At 34.4% G+C, this 18594-nt stretch overlaps 1 protein-coding gene across 3 annotated transcripts in view; it reads right to left on the reverse strand.

The window, feature by feature from the left end:
• The window catches only part of LOC136030997 (synaptotagmin-4-like), a 340989-nt gene that overhangs the window by 244451 nt on the left and 77944 nt on the right, over positions 1-18594 (reverse strand). For all 3 annotated transcript variants that reach the window (XM_065710157.1, XM_065710156.1, XM_065710158.1), the window contains exon 4: positions 17269-17363. In XM_065710157.1, coding sequence (XP_065566229.1) covers positions 17269-17363 — 95 coding nt within the window. The remainder of the gene's footprint in view (positions 1-17268; positions 17364-18594) is intronic.

An 18594-nucleotide genomic window follows, 5' to 3' on the forward strand; every position in this document is an offset into this window, starting at 1 on the left:
GGCGTGCCGAGGAATCAAAAGACCAGCAGGGAAACAGGCTTGCTGCTGATAGAGAAAGTAAGAAAAGAAAGCGTGCCGAGGAATCAGAGCAATCTGAAAGTTATCGCCTGGCATTCAGGTACAACCCAGTCGATGATTATAGCTTGAGTAGATGTGTTCAAATCGGGACAATGTCTAAAATTTGTCCCTATTGCAAGGCCTTGAAATTCAATGGTGAAACAATGGGAATGTGTTGCGCCTCAGGAAAAGTTAAACTTCCTCTATTGGCTGCACCACCAGAGCCATTGAAGACTTTCCTTACTGGAACTACGTCAGAATCTAAGCGTTTTTTGTCAAAAATCAGACAATACAACTCATGTTTCCAAATGACGTCGTTTGGAGCCCAAATCGAAAATCCAGATCAATTTATGTCTACTTTCAAAGTAAAAGGGCAAATTTATCATAAAGCAGGGTCCCTTCTACCATTCTCAGGCGAGAATCATAAATTTTTACAATTGTACTTCATCAGTGATAGAAATTCTGAATTGAATGCACGTTGCGAAATTTCTCCCAACGTTGAAAGGACAATCGTTTCCCAATTGCAACATCTTTTCCACGAAAATAATAATTTAGTGCGTCTGTTCAAAACAGCCATCGATTTGATGCCTACTGATACTCATAAAATTGTTATTTCCGCTGACAAAACGCCTCCTGGCCAACATGTGCGTAGATACAATGCTCCGACTATCGACGAAGTGGCAATCGTTATGGTCGGTGATCAGTTTTTACCTCGAGATATTATTCTACATAAGCGAAACGCTCAGTTGTTAAGAATTGCTGAAACTCATCGATGCTACGATGCCCTACAATATCCTATCATTTTTTGGGATGGAGCCGACGGCTATCACTTTAATATTAAATTGATGAATCCAGCCACTAACAAAGAAATGAATAAGAAATGCAGTGCAATGCATTATTATTCCTATAGACTAATGATTCGGCAGGATGAAGAAAATTATATTTTAAAATGCCGTGAATTGTTTCACCAATTTATGGTTAATATGTATGCTAAAATTGAATCAGAACGTTTGCTATATATCCGCCTGAATCAGACCAAGCTCCGCTCTGAACAATACATTCATTTGCGAGATGCAGTTATGAAAGACGGTAATACCACAAACGTTGGAAGATTAACAATTTTACCTTCGTCATATGTTGGCAGTCCCCGTCATATGCATAAATATGCTCAAGATGCTATTGCGTATGTTCGTCTCTATGGTCGTCCAGATTTATTTATTACATTTACATGTAATCAATCTTGGGACGAGATACTGCAGCTTTTACTTCAAGGACAATCGGCGGTTCATAGACATGACATTACGGCACGTGTCTTCCGGCAAAAGTTGAAATCACTGATAAACTACCTTGTAAAACATGAAGTGTTTGGGTCAATGCGATGCTGGATGTACTCAGTGGAATGGCAAAAACGAGGTTTGCCACACGCACATATACTAATCTGGCTACATAAAAAAATTACTTCAAACGAAATTGATGATGTGATTTCCGCTGAAATACCTGATAAAAATGTCGATAAGGGGTTACATGATATTATTGTAAAAAATATGATACATGGACCTTGCGGTGCACTGAACGAAAATTCACCATGCATGGCCAAAGGAAGGTGCACAAAGCAATATCCTCGACTTTTAGTACCCAAAACAATTACTGGCAATGATGGTTACCCACAATATAGAAGAAGATCTACTGAAGATGGCGGTAAAACAGCAATAATAAAGAAGCGTAACGGTACCACCATCGAAGTAGATAACCAGTGGGTTGTTCCATATTCCCCTTTATTATCAAAAACATTTAATGCACACATAAACGTTGAATACTGTAACTCCGTAAAGGCAATCAAATACATATGTAAATACGTCAACAAAGGCAGTGACATGGCAGTTTTTGGCTTGCAGTCCGAAATCAAAGATTTCGATGAAATCGTAGAATATCAGGCTGGAAGATACATAAGCAGTAATGAAGCTGTTTGGCGAATTCTTTCATTTCCGATACATGAACGTAGTCCAGCTGTTGTTCACTTAGCGGTACATTTACAGAATGGTCAACGTGTTTATTTCACGGAAACCAACGTGCAACAAAGAGTCCTGAATCCACCGGATACAACATTAACAGCTTTTTTTTCGCTTTGCAAAAATGATTCTTTTGCAAAAAAACTGCTGTATACTGAAGTGCCTTCGTATTACACGTGGAATACTAAAAATAAAGTATTTGAACGTCGAAAACAGGGTAAGTCAGTCGACGGCCAACCTACCATCTTCAAAGATACCACGATAGGAAGACTCTACACCGTTCACCCCAATCAACATGAATGCTTCTTTCTACGCCTGCTTTTGGTGAATGTACCCGGTCCGACATCCTTTGAGTATTTGAGGACTGTAAATGGTACTATACATGACACTTACCGTAGTGCATGCCAAGCTCTGAATTTATTGGAGAATGACCAACACTGGGATAACTGCATCAATGACGCGTGCGAAACGTCAACCCCAAGTCAAATTCGTGCATTGTTTGGCATCATTTTAACAACTTGCTCTCCATCAGCTCCTACAGATTTATGGGAAAAATATAAGTCAAAAATGTCCGAAGATATACTTCATCGAAAACAGTTAGAGACGTCAGACATGACTTTTGATTTTACACCAGAAATTTATAACTACACTTTAGTTGTTATAGAAGATTTTTGCATAAGTATGGCAAACAAACCTCTTCAGGGTTTGGGAATGCCTTCACCTAACCGTATCGCTGCTGTTTCGACATGTGTAGAATTGGATCGTGAACAAAGTTACAGTACGAGTGATCTATTGTCGTATGTACAAAATAACATTTCCAAGTTAACGTCGGAACAAAAAGACATTTATGATACGATAATGCATTGTGTCGATAACAACGTTGGAGAAATTTTCTTTTTGGATGCGCCAGGAGGTACTGGTAAAACGTTTGTGATAAAACTGATTCTGGCATCAATTCGATCTAAAAATGATATAGCGTTGGCAATTGCGTCGTCCGGAATAGCCGCAACATTGCTGCCTGGTGGAAGAACTGCTCATTCCGCTTTGAAATTGCCTCTGAACTTGCATTCTACAGAAACTCCCACGTGCAATATTTCCAAATCATCTGGGATGGGTAAAGTATTGCAGCAATGCCAACTTATTATTTGGGATGAGTGCACAATGGCACACAAAAAATCGCTCGAGGCTCTGGATCAATGCTTGAAAGATTTGCGAGGGAAGTCGAAACCCTTTGGCAGCACCTTAATATTGCTTGCGGGAGATTTCAGGCAAACATTACCTATAATACCTAGATCAACTCCTGCAGACGAAATGAATGCTTGCCTGAAAAATTCTAATTTATGGGCACACGTAAAAACATTAAAATTAACTACAAATATGCGTGTCCGATTGCAAAACGATGACTCTGGTCAAACATTTTCAGATCAATTGCTGGCAATGGGAAACGGAAAGCTCCCAGTAGACTCAATTTCAGGACGTATACAACTACCTGCTGATTTCTGTAATTTAGTGACGTCCAAAAATGAATTGATTGAAAAAGTATTTCCGAATATTCTAAAAAATTATAAAATAATAAATGGCTAAGTGAAAGAGCGATTCTCGCAGCCAAAAATATAGACGTCCACGAAATCAACAATATTGTTTTGACCAAGATTCAAGACCAGGCAGTCCTTTACAAGTCAGTCGACACAGTTTTGGAACCAAATGAAGCGGTTAATTATCCATCTGAATTTTTAAATTCCATAGATCTTTCAGGGTTTCCACCACACGTGCTACAACTAAAAATAGGCGTACCAATAATATTGTTACGTAACATAAACCCACCAAAGCTTTGCAATGGCACTCGACTTGCCGTAAAAAAAACAATGGAAAACCTAATAGAGGCCACAATCCTGACAGGGCCTTTTGAGGGTGAGGCTGTTCTTATTCCTCGCATTCCCATGATTCCAACAGATCTGCCTTTTCAATTTAAAAGATTGCAATTCCCAATTCGATTAGCATTTGCAATCACCATTAACAAAGCTCAAGGTCAATCATTAGAAAAATGTGGTATTGATCTTAATACTGATTGTTTTTCCCATGGACAATTGTACGTTGCATGTTCGAGGGTCGGTAAACCTGACAATCTTTTTATATGCAGCGAGAATTGGACAGCGAAGAATGTTGTATATTCGCAAGTTTTACGCAATTAATTTGTATTTCGGAACCAAATGAAGCGGTTAATTATCCATCTGAATTTTTAAATTCCATAGATCCTTCAGGGTGTCCACCACACCTGCTACAACTAAAAATAGGCGTACCAATAATACTTTTAAGAAATATCAACCCACCAAAGCTTTGCAATGGCACGCGACTTGCCGTAAAAAAACAACAATGGAAAACCTAATAGATGCCACAATCTTGACAGGGCCTTATGAGGGTGAGGCTGTTCTTATTCCTCGCATTCCCATGATTCCAACGGATCTGCTTTTTCAATTTAAAAGATTGCAATTCCCAATTCGATTAGCATTTGCAACCACCATCAACAAAGCTCAAGGGCAATCACTAGAAAAATGCGGTATAGATCTTAATACAGATTGCTTTACCAATGTACAATTGTATGTTGCATCTTTGAGGGTCGGTAAACCTGACAATCTATTTATACGCACAGACAATGGGACAGCGAAGACTGTTGTATATTCACAAGTTTTACGTAGTTAATTTGTATTGTATCTATCTATCTATCTATCTATATAAAAACGAGTTGTGTGTATGCATGTTTGTTTGTTTGTAAAAAGAGCGTTTGCATATGACGTCATTATTAGTACATACGGCTTTGTATATGGACAGACAATGGGAAAGCCAAGAATGTTGTATATTCGCAATTTTTACGTAGTTTGAAACACATATATAAATCTATCTATATTCACAGGTGGGACACAGGGACACAACTACAATGGCGCGTAACTAATATGGCGCGTAACTAATATGGCGCGTAACGACTTACGCGCGCGGGGGGGCTTGGGGGGGGGGGGGCGAAGCGCCCCCACCAACTAGGTGTTGGGGTGGCGCGAAGCGCCACCCCAACAGCTAGTATATATATATATATATATATATATATATATATATATATATATATATATATATATATATATATATATATATATATATATATATATATATATATATATATATATACATATATATATATATATATATATATATATATATATATATATATATATATGTATATATATATATATATGTTGATAAAATCGGTATCTGAATTAAATATACATTGAAAAATGTTTACATAATCCAACCAAAGCAGTTTGAATTTCGATGTCAACCTCCCTTTCTGACCGACTCTGACATTGATGATAATTTTCCCCGAATCTTGTTTTCTAACGAACCTTATCTGTATCTGTTTCTTAGAAAAAACACTTCTAAGAAACTTCTCATCGTTACCGATAGACAAGGAAACAAAACTTATATTATTGTTCTTTCCTTGCTTGTGCTTTCCTGTGCTTGTGCTTTAAAGACATTTACAGCTTAAAGCTTATTCCTCATAGAAAGCAAGTATTGCGTCACCTAGCAAAAATTGCTTTGTCTAGCCACAAAAAGGCTTTCTAAAGCGAAAAAATCGGCTCGCCATGCTTCAACTTGAAGTTGAAGAAAATCGTGTTGCAAGGCGGTATTTTTATGAAAAAAAAGAGAATGGGCGTTGAAAAATGAATACCAAGCATTAGGTCACATCCTCTGTTTTATGATGTACGCTGAAAAGTATACGAGGACCTAGGATAAAGAAATAACATGGAAGAAGGTAGCAAAAACATCTGACGAATCAAGTAAAATGTATTTGGTATTTGTTCAATCTCTGAAATGAGTAGCCTAGATCGTTGAGAATCGTTTGTTTCCTTTGTTTTCCTAGTATACCCAATTATGTAGTTTGGGACGGGGGCCAGTAGCGTGACTCTGTAAGCTCAGCCAGAGTCGAACCAGCTCTAAATGTGTACCTGGAGAAATCTGGGGAATGTAAACTGGAAAAGTGTGCAAAAAGCACAGGATAGCTGGCCCTGAGCCCACCATTGCACTTCCTTGCTGAAGGGCCTTGAGACGGATATCAGCACCGCCAGTTCAGACCTTAAGGGTCTAGTGCCGCATCCTTTACCTTTTTTACCTTTTTTAGACACTTATGGCTATCCTTTATCGCAAAACTATATGTAAGATCTAGCATCCGGTAAATAAAGGGTCCCAGCATTAAGGGGTTAACTATTTTACAACTGCCTACAATTTCACAGTCGCCTTCCCTATTTTTGTTGATTTTTAAATGCTAACTAGGGTATATATGACGAGGTATTAAAAAGAATACTCTCAAAAATAAAACAAAATTAATTCATAAGGCAAATGCACTAAAAAAGCCATTTCTTCAATATTAACTTTTCAACCAGTTCGTGGTAATAACGAACTGTAAGTAAGGAGTGATGCGGCTCAATAGTAACCGAAACTCTAAAAAACAGGAATATGATATCAACAGAGATATCAAAAGAATTGGCTTATTATGTTGATTCCAAATATATAAGATTCTTTAAGTTTAGTGTTACGTATCAAAAGCTACGAGTCTGAGAAAACTTGCCTGGTTTTTGAAAAAAGGGGGGAAACGCCCCCATGCCGTCAGATTCGACGTGTTCGAAAACCCTGATGTATATCTTTCAAGCTTCCATCTGCACAAATGTGGATTTTTATATTTTTTGCCAGAAGAAAGATCACGGATGAGTGATTATTTGATTGTTTTTTGTTTGTTTTCCCCAGGGTTGATCGCACCGAAACAATAGTCCTTTCGAACGGAAATTAAAGGTCCTAGTGCCCTTTTTAAGTGACCAAAAAGATTTGAGGGCAATTGACCCCCCTCCCACCCACCTTTTTCCCAAAATTTGTCCGACCGAAATTCTGGGATAGCAATTTTGTTCAGTATAGTTGAAAAGCCCAATGACTATGCTTTTGAGGATCACATAAACCCCACAGCCCATGGGGAAAGGTTTGTAAATCAGGAAATTTGCCCATTGTTTACGCATAGTATTTCTTATTGGGATGTGTACATATATTGTTCGGAGGGAGAGAATATCCTGATGGAGGGATTTTCTATGGGGATAATTTTCTATGGGGAGGAACTTCAAGGGGGGGGGATTTTAAATTTTCAGAAATTTTACACCGGGGGATTTTGACAAGATTCATATGCAAATTATTTTTATATGTCTTACTTTCTATTTGCCGACCCAATTTGACATGTGGAGATATCAAGGGGAATTGTCCGGGGGACATATTTACCGGGTTGGATTTTTCTAGAGTATCTTTCCGTAAAATATTACATATTTTATTGGTTATTGGGTATTTTGTTGATTATTGTGCAGATGTTTTTTTCCAGGGAAGTATTTTCAGTGTGGGAGCGGTTATTTTACGCAGAGAGATTTCACACTTGGAGGGTAGTTTCTGGAGGTGAACTTTCCAGAAGAAATTTTACACGGGCGGAAACTTTTCCAAAATTAATATGCAAATCCCGTTTTAGTTTTTCATCTGCGGTGAGCCAAGACGAACAGAAATTATTCCGTATATGAAAGGGGCTGTCCCCTCCTCAACACCTCGCTCTTTACTTTAAAGTTTGATTCTCTGTCACAACACTACTTTTTAAAGTAATAAAAAGCTTTAGCGTAAAGAGCAAGGTGTTGAGGAGGGGACGGTCCCTTTCATATAGGGAATAATTTCTGTTCGTTATAAGTTTTAATGTCACTCCTTACTTTCAGTTTAAAAAAAACTTGTTTTTTTATATTTAATCTACATAAAAGTTGAGGTTGAAACGATGGAGGTCTTGAATGCGACAGACTCTGGAATGTTAATGAAACTTTGCAGTTAATAGATCTCTGTCATGGACGTTAAAAGACGTGGAAGGCTTTGATTTTTATTCCCGTTACTTAGCACTGTGGGTAGGAGTATATGAGAAATATGGGACTGGTTTAGCCAATACAGTACTTTGTGCATTTTAGAGCGAAAAACATAACAAGTAAGCATTGGTGCAAACGTGGGGAAGGGGGATAGGGAGGGCAATTAACCCTCCTGAATTTTTAAAAATAACCCTTTTTGTTTTTCACAAAAAATAATACAAAAAAAATTGAAAAGCCCCCTCTCTAAAAAATTGAAATGATGTCATATTTGTCAAAAGGATACTTTATTTTTAATTTTATGTTTTAAAAATGAACTAGATAAATAATTCGCTTTCCAAATGACCTCTTAAAAATCCTGTAATGTTTCAGCACCCCGCTAGTGGGGAAGGGAAAAAAGAGAGACACGTCACTCTTCCCTATGCGAAAAAGGGATTCTCATTGCTTCTCAAGATATGGGACAGCAATTCTCCTAAACGTGGTTTTCAGCTATGATGGTTCCAATGGTACAGCTTTCATTTTGATCCAACACAATTTTGTGGGGTTTCAGTCTGATTTTTAAATTGCCCACAAATTTCTTTTCCCGACGAACCTTTCCCATTAAGATTAATCAAAATAATAGTTACCCTTTCTAAATCAGCTTCGAATGGGGAGGGGGGTTCTTCCTCAAACGGAGGCAGTTTTTTTAAACACACTTTTAATTTCTAGTTACCTTGGGCAAGGGTTTGTTCTTCACTAGGTTACCGCTAAGGGGCAATAATGATATTTGTTTCTAATTTAATTGGTTTATTAGCTTTAATATTAGATTTCAGCTTGCAAATAGATCCTTCTCATGATAATCAGTTAATGAAATTATCATTTCTGACGGTTCAGAAAATGCTCTCCACAAGTCATCTATCTATATATATAAAAATAATCTATATATACAAAAATAAGTTGTCTATGTGTGTGTGTGTGTGTGTGTCAAGTGACGTCATGTCTGTGTGTCGACTGACGTCATGTTTGTCGACTGACGTCATTATAAGGATTGAGCTGTATGCGTCATGAAGTTGTTTGTCGACTGACGTCATGTTTGTCAACTGATGACACAAATGACGACCGGGACACAGGGAATATAAATGACGACCGGGAACCTCAAAGAGTAATTACAGACTGGGACACCCGGACATAAATCACGACCGGGACACAGGAAATATAAATGACGACTGGGACACAGGGACATAACTACAACGGGGACGCTGGGGGCAAAGCCGGGATATATAAATGACGACCGGGACACAGGGATTGTTCGAATAGAAATTACAGACCGGGACACCGGAACACAAATGACGATCGGGACACAGGGAATATAAATGACGACCGGGACACATTATTAGAATAATGAGTACGGATCTGAATACGGATTGTTTTTCCCATGGACAATTATATGTTGCATGTTCAAGAGTCAGTAAACCTGACAATCTATTTGTATGCACAGACAATGGGACAGCGAAGAATGTTGTATATATATATATATATATATATATATATATATATATATATATATATATATATATATATATATATATATATATATATATATCTTCTATATATATAAAAATAAGTTGTCTGTCTGTCTGTGGATGGATGGATCAGGTGACGTCACCTGAAAAAACTGGATCAGGTGACGTCAAAACTGAAAAAACTAAAAAAAGGCAAAAACTACAAAAAAAACTAAAAACTAATAAAAAAAAATAAAAAAGCTAAAAAACTAAAAAAACTAAAAAAAGGCAAAAACTACAAAAAAAACTAAAAACTAATAAAAAAGCTAAGAAACTAAAAAAACTAAAAAAAGGCAAAAACTACAAAAAAAACTAAAAACTAATAAAAAAGCTAAGAAACTAAAAAAACTAAAAAAAAGGCAAAAACTACAAAAAAAACTAAAAACTAATAAAAAAAATAAAAAAGCTAAAAAACTAAAAAAACTAAAAAAAACTAAAAAAAGGTAAAAAACTAAAAAAAATAAAAACTAAAAAAAACTAAAAAAAAAGGAAAAAACTGAAAAATAAGCTAAAATAAAGGTAAAAACCAATAAAAACTAAAAAAAAAAACTGAAAAAACTAAAAAAAGGCAAAAACTACAAAAAAAAACTAAAAACTAATAAAAAAAGTAAAAAAGCTAAAAAACTAAAAAAACTAAAAAAACTAAAAAAAGGTAAAAAACTAAAAAAAATAAAAAATTAAAAAAAACTAAAAAAAAGGAAAAAACTGAAAAATAAGCTAAAATAAAGGTAAAAACCAATAAAAAACTAAAAAGAAAAAAAAGGAAAAAACTAAAAAAATTTTCATCTAAAAAACTAAAAAAAACTAAAAAAGGTAAAAACTAAAAGAACTAAAAAAGAAAAAAATAAATGACGAAACTCAAAGAGAAAGCGACCAGGACAAAAGGAATGTTCGATTAGCAATCAACAAAGCACCGGGACACAGGGAGTATAAATGACGACCAGGACATAAGTAAAAAAAAAAAAACTATCTATATATATAAAAATAAGTTGTCTGTGGATCTGTGGATCGTGGATCAGGTGACGTCACCTGAAAAAACTGGATCAGGTGACGTCAAAACTGAAAAAACTAAAAAAAGGCAAAAACTACAAAAAAAACTAAAAACTAATAAAAAAAATAAAAAAGCTAAAAAACTAAAAAAACTAAAAAAAGGCAAAAACTACAAAAAAAACTAAAAACTAATAAAAAAGCTAAAAAACTAAAAAAACTAAAAAAAAAGGCAAAAACTACAAAAAAAAACTAAAAACTAATAAAAAAAATAAAAAAGCTAAAAAACTAAAAAAACTAAAAAAACTAAAAAAAGGTAAAAAACTAAAAAAACTAAAAACTAAAAAAAACTAAAAAAAAGGAAAAAACTGAAAAATAAGCTAAAATAAAGGTAAAAACCAATAAAAAACAAAAAAAAAACTGAAAAAACTAAAAAAAGGCAAAAACTACAAAAAAACTAAAAACTAATAAAAAAAGTAAAAAAGCTAAAAAACTAAAAAAACTAAAAAAACTAAAAAAACTAAAAAAAGGTAAAAAACTAAAAAAAATAAAAAATAAAAAAAAAACTAAAATAAAAGGAAAAAACTGAAAAATAAGCTAACATAAAGGTAAAAACCAATAAAAAACTAAAAAGAAAAAAAGGAAAAAACTAAAAAAAATTTTCATCTAAAAAACTAAAAAAAACTAAAAAAGGTAAAAACTAAAAGAACTGAAAAAGAAAAAAATAAATGACGACACTCAAAGAGAAAGCGACCAGGACAAAAGGAATGTTCGATTAGCAATCAACAAAGCACCGGGAAACAGGGAGTATAAATGACGACCAGGACATAAGTAAAAAAAAAAATTAACAAAACTAAAAAGAAGGTAAAAACTACAAAAAAACTAAAAAGAAAAAAAAACTAAAAACTAATAAAAAAACTAAAAAATCTAAAAATCTAAATAAACTAAAAAAGAAAAAAAAGGAAAAAAATAAAGGAGAAAAACAAAACTAAAAAACGAATGTATATACAGACCGGTACACCGGGATACAAATGACGACCGGGACACAAGGAATATAAATGACGACCGGGACACAGGGACACAACTACAACGGGGACACCGGGAGAAACAGGGGGATATAAATGACGACCGGGACAAAAAAACTAAAAAGAAAAAAAAACTAAAAACTAATAAAAAAACTAAAAAATCTAAAAATCTAAATAAGCTAAAAAAGAAAAAAAAAGGAAAAAAATAAAGGAGAAAAACAAAACTAAAAAACGAATGTATATACAGACCGGGACACCGGGATACAAATGACGACCGGGACACAGGGAATATAAATGACGACCGGGACACAGGGACACAACTACAACAGGGACACCGGGGGAAACAGGGGGATGTAAATGACGACCGGGACACCGGGACAGGGAATGGTCGATTAGCAATCACCATCAACAAAGCTCAAGGGCAATCATTAGAATCATGAGGTATAGATCTGAATACAGATTGTTTTCCCATGGACCATTATATGTTGCATGTTCAAGAGTCGGTAAACCTGACAATCTATTTATATGCAAAGACAATGGGACAGCAAAGAATGTTGTATATTCGCAAGTTTTACGTAGTTAAAACCATATATATATATATATATATATATATATATATATATATATATATATATATATATATATATATATATATATATATATATATATATATATATATATATATATATATATATATATATATATATATATATATATATATATATATATATATATATATATATATATATATATATATCTATATTCACAGGTGGGACATAGGGACACAACTACAATGGCGCGTAACGACTTACGCGCGCGGGGGGGCTTGGGGGGGGGCGCGAAGCGCCCCCACCAATTAGGTGTTGGGGTGGCGCGAAGCGCCACCCCAACAGCTAGTATATATATATATATATATATATATATATATATATATATATATATATATATATATATATATATATATATATATATATATATATATATATATATATATATATATATATATATATATATATATATATATATATATATATATATATAAATATATCTATTCACAGATGGGACACAGGGAAACAACTACAATTGCGCGTAACTAATATGGCGCGTAACGACTTACGCGCGCGGGGGGGCTTGGGGGGGGGGGGCGAAGCGCCCCACCAACTAGGTGTTGGGGTGGCGCGAAGCACCACCCCAACAGCTAGTATTTAATAATTTTAATTACTACTTTCCATCCTGTGAATGGAAATGCAAAATAAGGAATTTATATTTAAATTCCGGTGAATTAAAAAATAATAGTAATGATATTTTATTGTGCATAACCATAGTTTTTATTCGAGTGACATAAACTGCGTTATACTATACATGATTTTACCATAGTAGCGCTAACAATTTTTAGAATCAGTATTATAAGGTAGATTTTCTGAACTAGAATTCAGGATGTAGATTTTATGACTGCAAACGGGCTTCACTTAATATTTAGCCCTTCAGTTTAGAGTCTAAAGGATTGCACTAGGTGGCCTAATCTTTCCTACAGATACATTTTAGATAATCCAGATTGTGCAGAATTGGTCTTTTATTATTTTAAATTAAGAAACCATTATTCAGAGGCTATTATCTTTTTGTGGCCTTTTTCTTCGCTTTAAACTTAATGTACACAGATCTTCACAATTCTTTTTTTATATGGTTTTATTAGAATTTCTTATTCGTTTTTCAATTATTCAGAATGGGAAGCCTACGAATATATATGCAAATTTTGGAACTGTTCTGTCCTTATTGAAAAATAAAAGTGACAGAAAAGACTAAGAAGAAAAGCAAGAGCTATATTTATTTTAAATACATGTACATATATATATATATATATATATATATATATATATATATATATATATATATATATATATATATATCTATATATATAAAAATAAGTTGTCTGTGTGTGGATCTGTGGATGGATCAGGTGACGTCATGGAAAAAACTAAAAAAAGGCAAAAACTACAAAAAAACTAAAAACTAATAAAAAAAAATAAAAAGGCTAAAAAACTAAAAAAACTAAAAAAAACTAAAAAAAACTAAAAAAAAGGTAAAAAACTAAAAAAAACTAAAAACTAAAAAAAAAACTAAAAAAAAGGAAAAAACTGAAAAATAGAAGAGAAAAAGAAAACTAATAAAATTTTAGGCTAAAAAAGGTAAAAAACTAAAAACTAAAAAAAAAACTGAAAAAACTAAAAAAAAGCAAAAACTACAAAAAAACTAAAAACTAATAAAAAAAAATAAAAAGGCTAAAAAACTAAAAAAACTAAAAAAAAACTAAAAAAAGGTAAAAAACTAAAAAAAACTAAAAACTAAAAAAAAAACTAAAAAAAAGGAAAAAACTGAAAAATAGAAGAGAAAAAGAAAACTAATAAAATTAAGAATAAAAATAAAAAAAAAATAAAAAAGATAAAAACTAAAAAAAAAAGTAAAAAGAAAAAACGAAAAAAAACTAAAAAAGCTAAAAAAAAAAGGTAAAAACCAATAAAAAACTAAAAAGAAAAAAAAGAAAAAAACTAAAAAAAATTTTCATCTAAAAAACTAAAAAAAACTAAAAAAGGTAAGAACTAAAAAAGAAAAAAATAAATGACGACACTCAAAGAGAAAGCGACCGGGACAAAAGGAATGTTCGATTAGCAATCAACAAAGCACCGGGACACGGAGTATAAATGACGACCAGGACATAAGTAAAAAATAAAACTAAAAAAACTAAAAAGAAGGTAAAAACTACAAAAAAAACTAAAAAGAAAAAAAAACTAAAAACTAATAAAAAACTAAAAAATCTAAATAAACTAAAAAAGAAAAAAAAGAAAAAAGGAAAAAAATAAAGGAGAAAAACAAAACTAAAAAACGAATGTATATACAGACCGGGACACCGGGATACAAATGACGACCGGGACACAGGGAATATAAATGACCATACATAAGCCATAATTATCAGGACATAAGTAAAAAATATAAATGACGACCGGGACACAGGGACACAACTACAACGGGGACGCCGGGGGGCACAGGGGGATATAAATGACGACCGGGACACCGGGACAGGGAATGGTCGATTAGCAATCACCATCAACAAAGCTCAAGGGCAATCATTAGAATCATGAGGTATAGATCTGAATACGGATTGTTTTCCCATGGACCATTATATGTTGCATGTTCAAGAGTCGGTAAACCTGACAATCTATTTATATGCACAGACAATGGGACAGCAAAGAATGTTGTATATTCGCAAGTTTTACGTAGTTAAAAACATATATATAATATATCTATCTATATTCACAGGTGGGACATAGGGACACAACTACAATGGCGCGTAACTAATATGGCGCGTAACGACTTACGCGCGCGGGGGGGGCTTGGGGGGGCGCGAAGCGCCCCCACCAACCAGGTATGACGACACTCAAAGAGAAAGCGACCGGGACAAAAGGAATGTTCGATTAGCAATCAACAAAGCACCGGGACACAGGGAGTATAAATGACGACCAGGACATAAGTAAAAAAAAAAACTAAAAAAACTAAAAAGAAGGTAAAAACTACAAAAAAACTAAAAAGAAAAAAAAAACTAAAAACTAATAAAAAAACTAAAAAATCTAAAAATCTAAATAAACTAAAAAAGAAAAAAAAGAAAAAAGGAAAAAAATAAAGGAGAAAAACAAAACTAAAAAACGAATGTATATACAGACCGGGACACCGGGATACAAATGACGACCGGGACACAGGGAATATAAATGACCATACATAAGCCATAATGACCAGGACATAAGTAAAAAATATAAATGACGACCGGGACACAGGGACACAACTACAACGGGGACGCCGGGGGGCACAGGGGGATATAAATGACGACCGGGACACCGGGACAGGGAATGTTCGATTAGCAATCACCATCAACAAAGCTCAAGGGTAATCATTAGAATCATGAGGTATAGATCTGAATACGGATTGTTTTCCCATGGACCATTATATGTTGCATGTTCAAGAGTCGGTAAACCTGACAATCTATTTATATGCACAGACAATGGGACAGCAAAGAATGTTGTATATTCGCAAGTTTTACGTAGTTAAAAACATATATATAATATATCTATCTATATTCACAGGTGGGACATAGGGACACAACTACAATGGCGCGTAACTAATATGGCGCGTAACGACTTACGCGCGCGGGGGGGCTTGGGGGGGGGGGGGGCGCGAAGCGCCCCCACCAACTAGGTGTTGGGGTGGCGCGAAGCGCCACCCCAACAGCTAGTATATATATATATATATATATATATATATATATATATATATATATATATATATATATATATATATATTATGTGATCTTGCTAAATCCAAACAATTTTTCAGGTTAAAAATAAAAAACTTGTTTCTTTTGAGCTATGTTGACATTGCGGTAAAAAAAATTTGGGATTATTCTCCTTAACCACTTAACTTAAGTCAGCAGTTCCAAAGGTATAATTTGCCTCTGATTCTGATATTTATGGACTTTGTTGCCACCTTCGACTCGACCACTCGCCAAAAACTTTGTTGTGTTCTAGAAAATTACGGAATGCCCCTGAAATTTTTCGGACTGCTTAAAGCATACTACAAGGGTTCAGTGAGCTGAGTTCAAGTTTACAGAGAAGAGACTGAACAATTTTCGGTTGAGTTTGGAGTAAAACAGGGCTGCGTCCTTCCTCCGACTCTGTTTAACTGCAGTATTGATTGGGTGCTTCAGAATGCACTATCTTCTCATCCAGGAGTTCAGATTGGACAGAGCATTTCACTTGAAGACCTTGACTACGCTGATGATGTCAAAATCCTCTCAGACCCAGGAAAGCCCAAACTATGTTCGATGATGTGGGTACTTGGGCAGATCGCATTGACTTTAAAGTCAGTACAGGGAAGACAAAATTCATGGCAATAAATTACACTGATCCAATTTCGCTAGCTGTAAATACAGTAAATACAGTAAAGTTGGATCAGGTCGACAGCTTCACATACCTGGGCTCCCAGCTTTGTACTGATGGATCTTCAGACGGTGATATTCAACAACGATTGCAGAAAACACAGGCGATCTTTGCTTCCCTCAGAAAACCATTGTGGAACGGGCTGAAATTAGTACACGCACTAAATTTCAAGTCTATTTGGTTCGAACAATCCTCCTTTATGGATGAGAAATTTGGTCAGTGAAACGACTACATGAAAATGCACTGAAGGTGTTTGAGTATACCTGTCTGCGTAGTATCCCCATTTTATACCTGAGTGATAGCATATCAAACGTACATACACAGCGAATGTGTTGTATCAAGAGAAGTGTTGCTATTACGACCAAAGAGCATTGACTGAAATTGTTGGGTCATACCTTACGGAGGCCCTCAGAGTACTTGCCTCGCTGAATCCTCCTAGCTGAGCCCCTCAGCTCATGGAAGAGAAGCCAAGAACGAAAGCAAAAAAACTGGTGGAACTTGGTTAGACCAGATCTTGAACCTAATGGGGCTTTGGAAAGTTCGATCACGGATGGAAAGCCCTATGGCTCCCAGTTGCAAAGCAGCTAGCAGCAGGCCACACTAGACGGTCAAAACAGGTCTCTAGGATTCTTGATACCGGGCAAGGTGGAAATGCCTGGATTCCGCCACAAGTGCAACTAGGTAAGTATAATATTCTAAGAAAAAGGTGGAATAAATTCCAGCAAACATACAAAAAACAAATAACTTACCGAATCGATAACCTTGATCCACTTTCATCATTTGGACTGCTATTTGCTGATTTAACAGCAAGTCGTAGTGAAGATTTATCGCTATGATTTACTCCCTAAAAAGAGATAACCTTACTTGACCGGTCTCTTCAAATACCAACAATATGAAGGTCAGAACATTTTTCCTCCCCTAACCCATCTTAAATCTATTCATACCTAAAAATCTTATTTTCCTGATTATCCTGAATACCTGAATTTACGGAACACAAGATTTTCTTATTTTTTCTTTTGGTTGTTTTCAAAATATGAAGTTGTTTGTCCAAAATCACATTTCGTCAGGGTAATCACATTGAACCGCGAAAAAAAATTGCTTATTAGTTAAATTTGACAACTCTTTTCATTCAAACTTTAACTGTTGTTTATCCCCAAAAACAACTAAGTCTTCGAACAAGAATTATGCCTTCTCAAAATTTTTGGTTCCAGGCCTTTTCGATTTTTTTTTTTTGCTGATTTTTCACTTGAGTTTCTTTTCTTTCATTTTTTTAATTTGGGTGCCACAACTACTATAAACTATATTACTACAGTATGGATTAAATTTGAAATTAAAAGATGAAAAAAATTAATTTCCAAAGTATAAGTTTACTAATAAAAAATTATATAAATTGCAAAATTGGGTTTTTAAGTTTGATGCCAATTTTGGCAATTTCAGCAAAAGCAATCTAAGCTATAATAAAAAGTACTTTTTACACATTTTGAGGGCTTATGCGCAGTTACAGAATCTTGCCAATACGGTATCTTTTCTAACAATTCAGTATTAACAGTAATAAAATAGCCAGTAAGCACCGTCTTTATTAGGGCGAGACAAGAGCAACACGAAGGGCATTATAACCACATAATGAAAATTTAAAAACGGCTAATTTTTTGGCATATAAAAAATGGGAAATGCCAAGCAACTTTAACCTAAGGAATCTGAAGACACTAGAATTAATTCCTGAACTAAGCATCAACAGTTTTCTTCTACTTGCGTCTTAAGTTCAGCATAATAAAACATTCCTAAACGCAATTCTATCATGTTGATATTGATACAGTGTTTATCGACGTAGTGCTCCGCCATTTTCAATGTCGATAACGTTTTATTGATACATAGGACGAAGTATCGATATTAGAACAATAATTGAAAAGTTTCTCTTCTTGTCCAGAAAGTTAGAAATTCAGTATATTTTTAACAGGCGTATCCTTATTCCTGCTGATAAATTTTAGCAGGGTCAGAAAAATACATAAAATTTTAAAACTTGCTGTAACCAATATTTTGAATTTACTTTTTTGTTTGCTGCGCAATCTACATGA

This window comes from Artemia franciscana, chromosome 9 (genome assembly GCF_032884065.1).
Source record: "Artemia franciscana chromosome 9, ASM3288406v1, whole genome shotgun sequence".
NCBI classification, from domain to species: Eukaryota; Metazoa; Arthropoda; class Branchiopoda; order Anostraca; family Artemiidae; genus Artemia; species Artemia franciscana.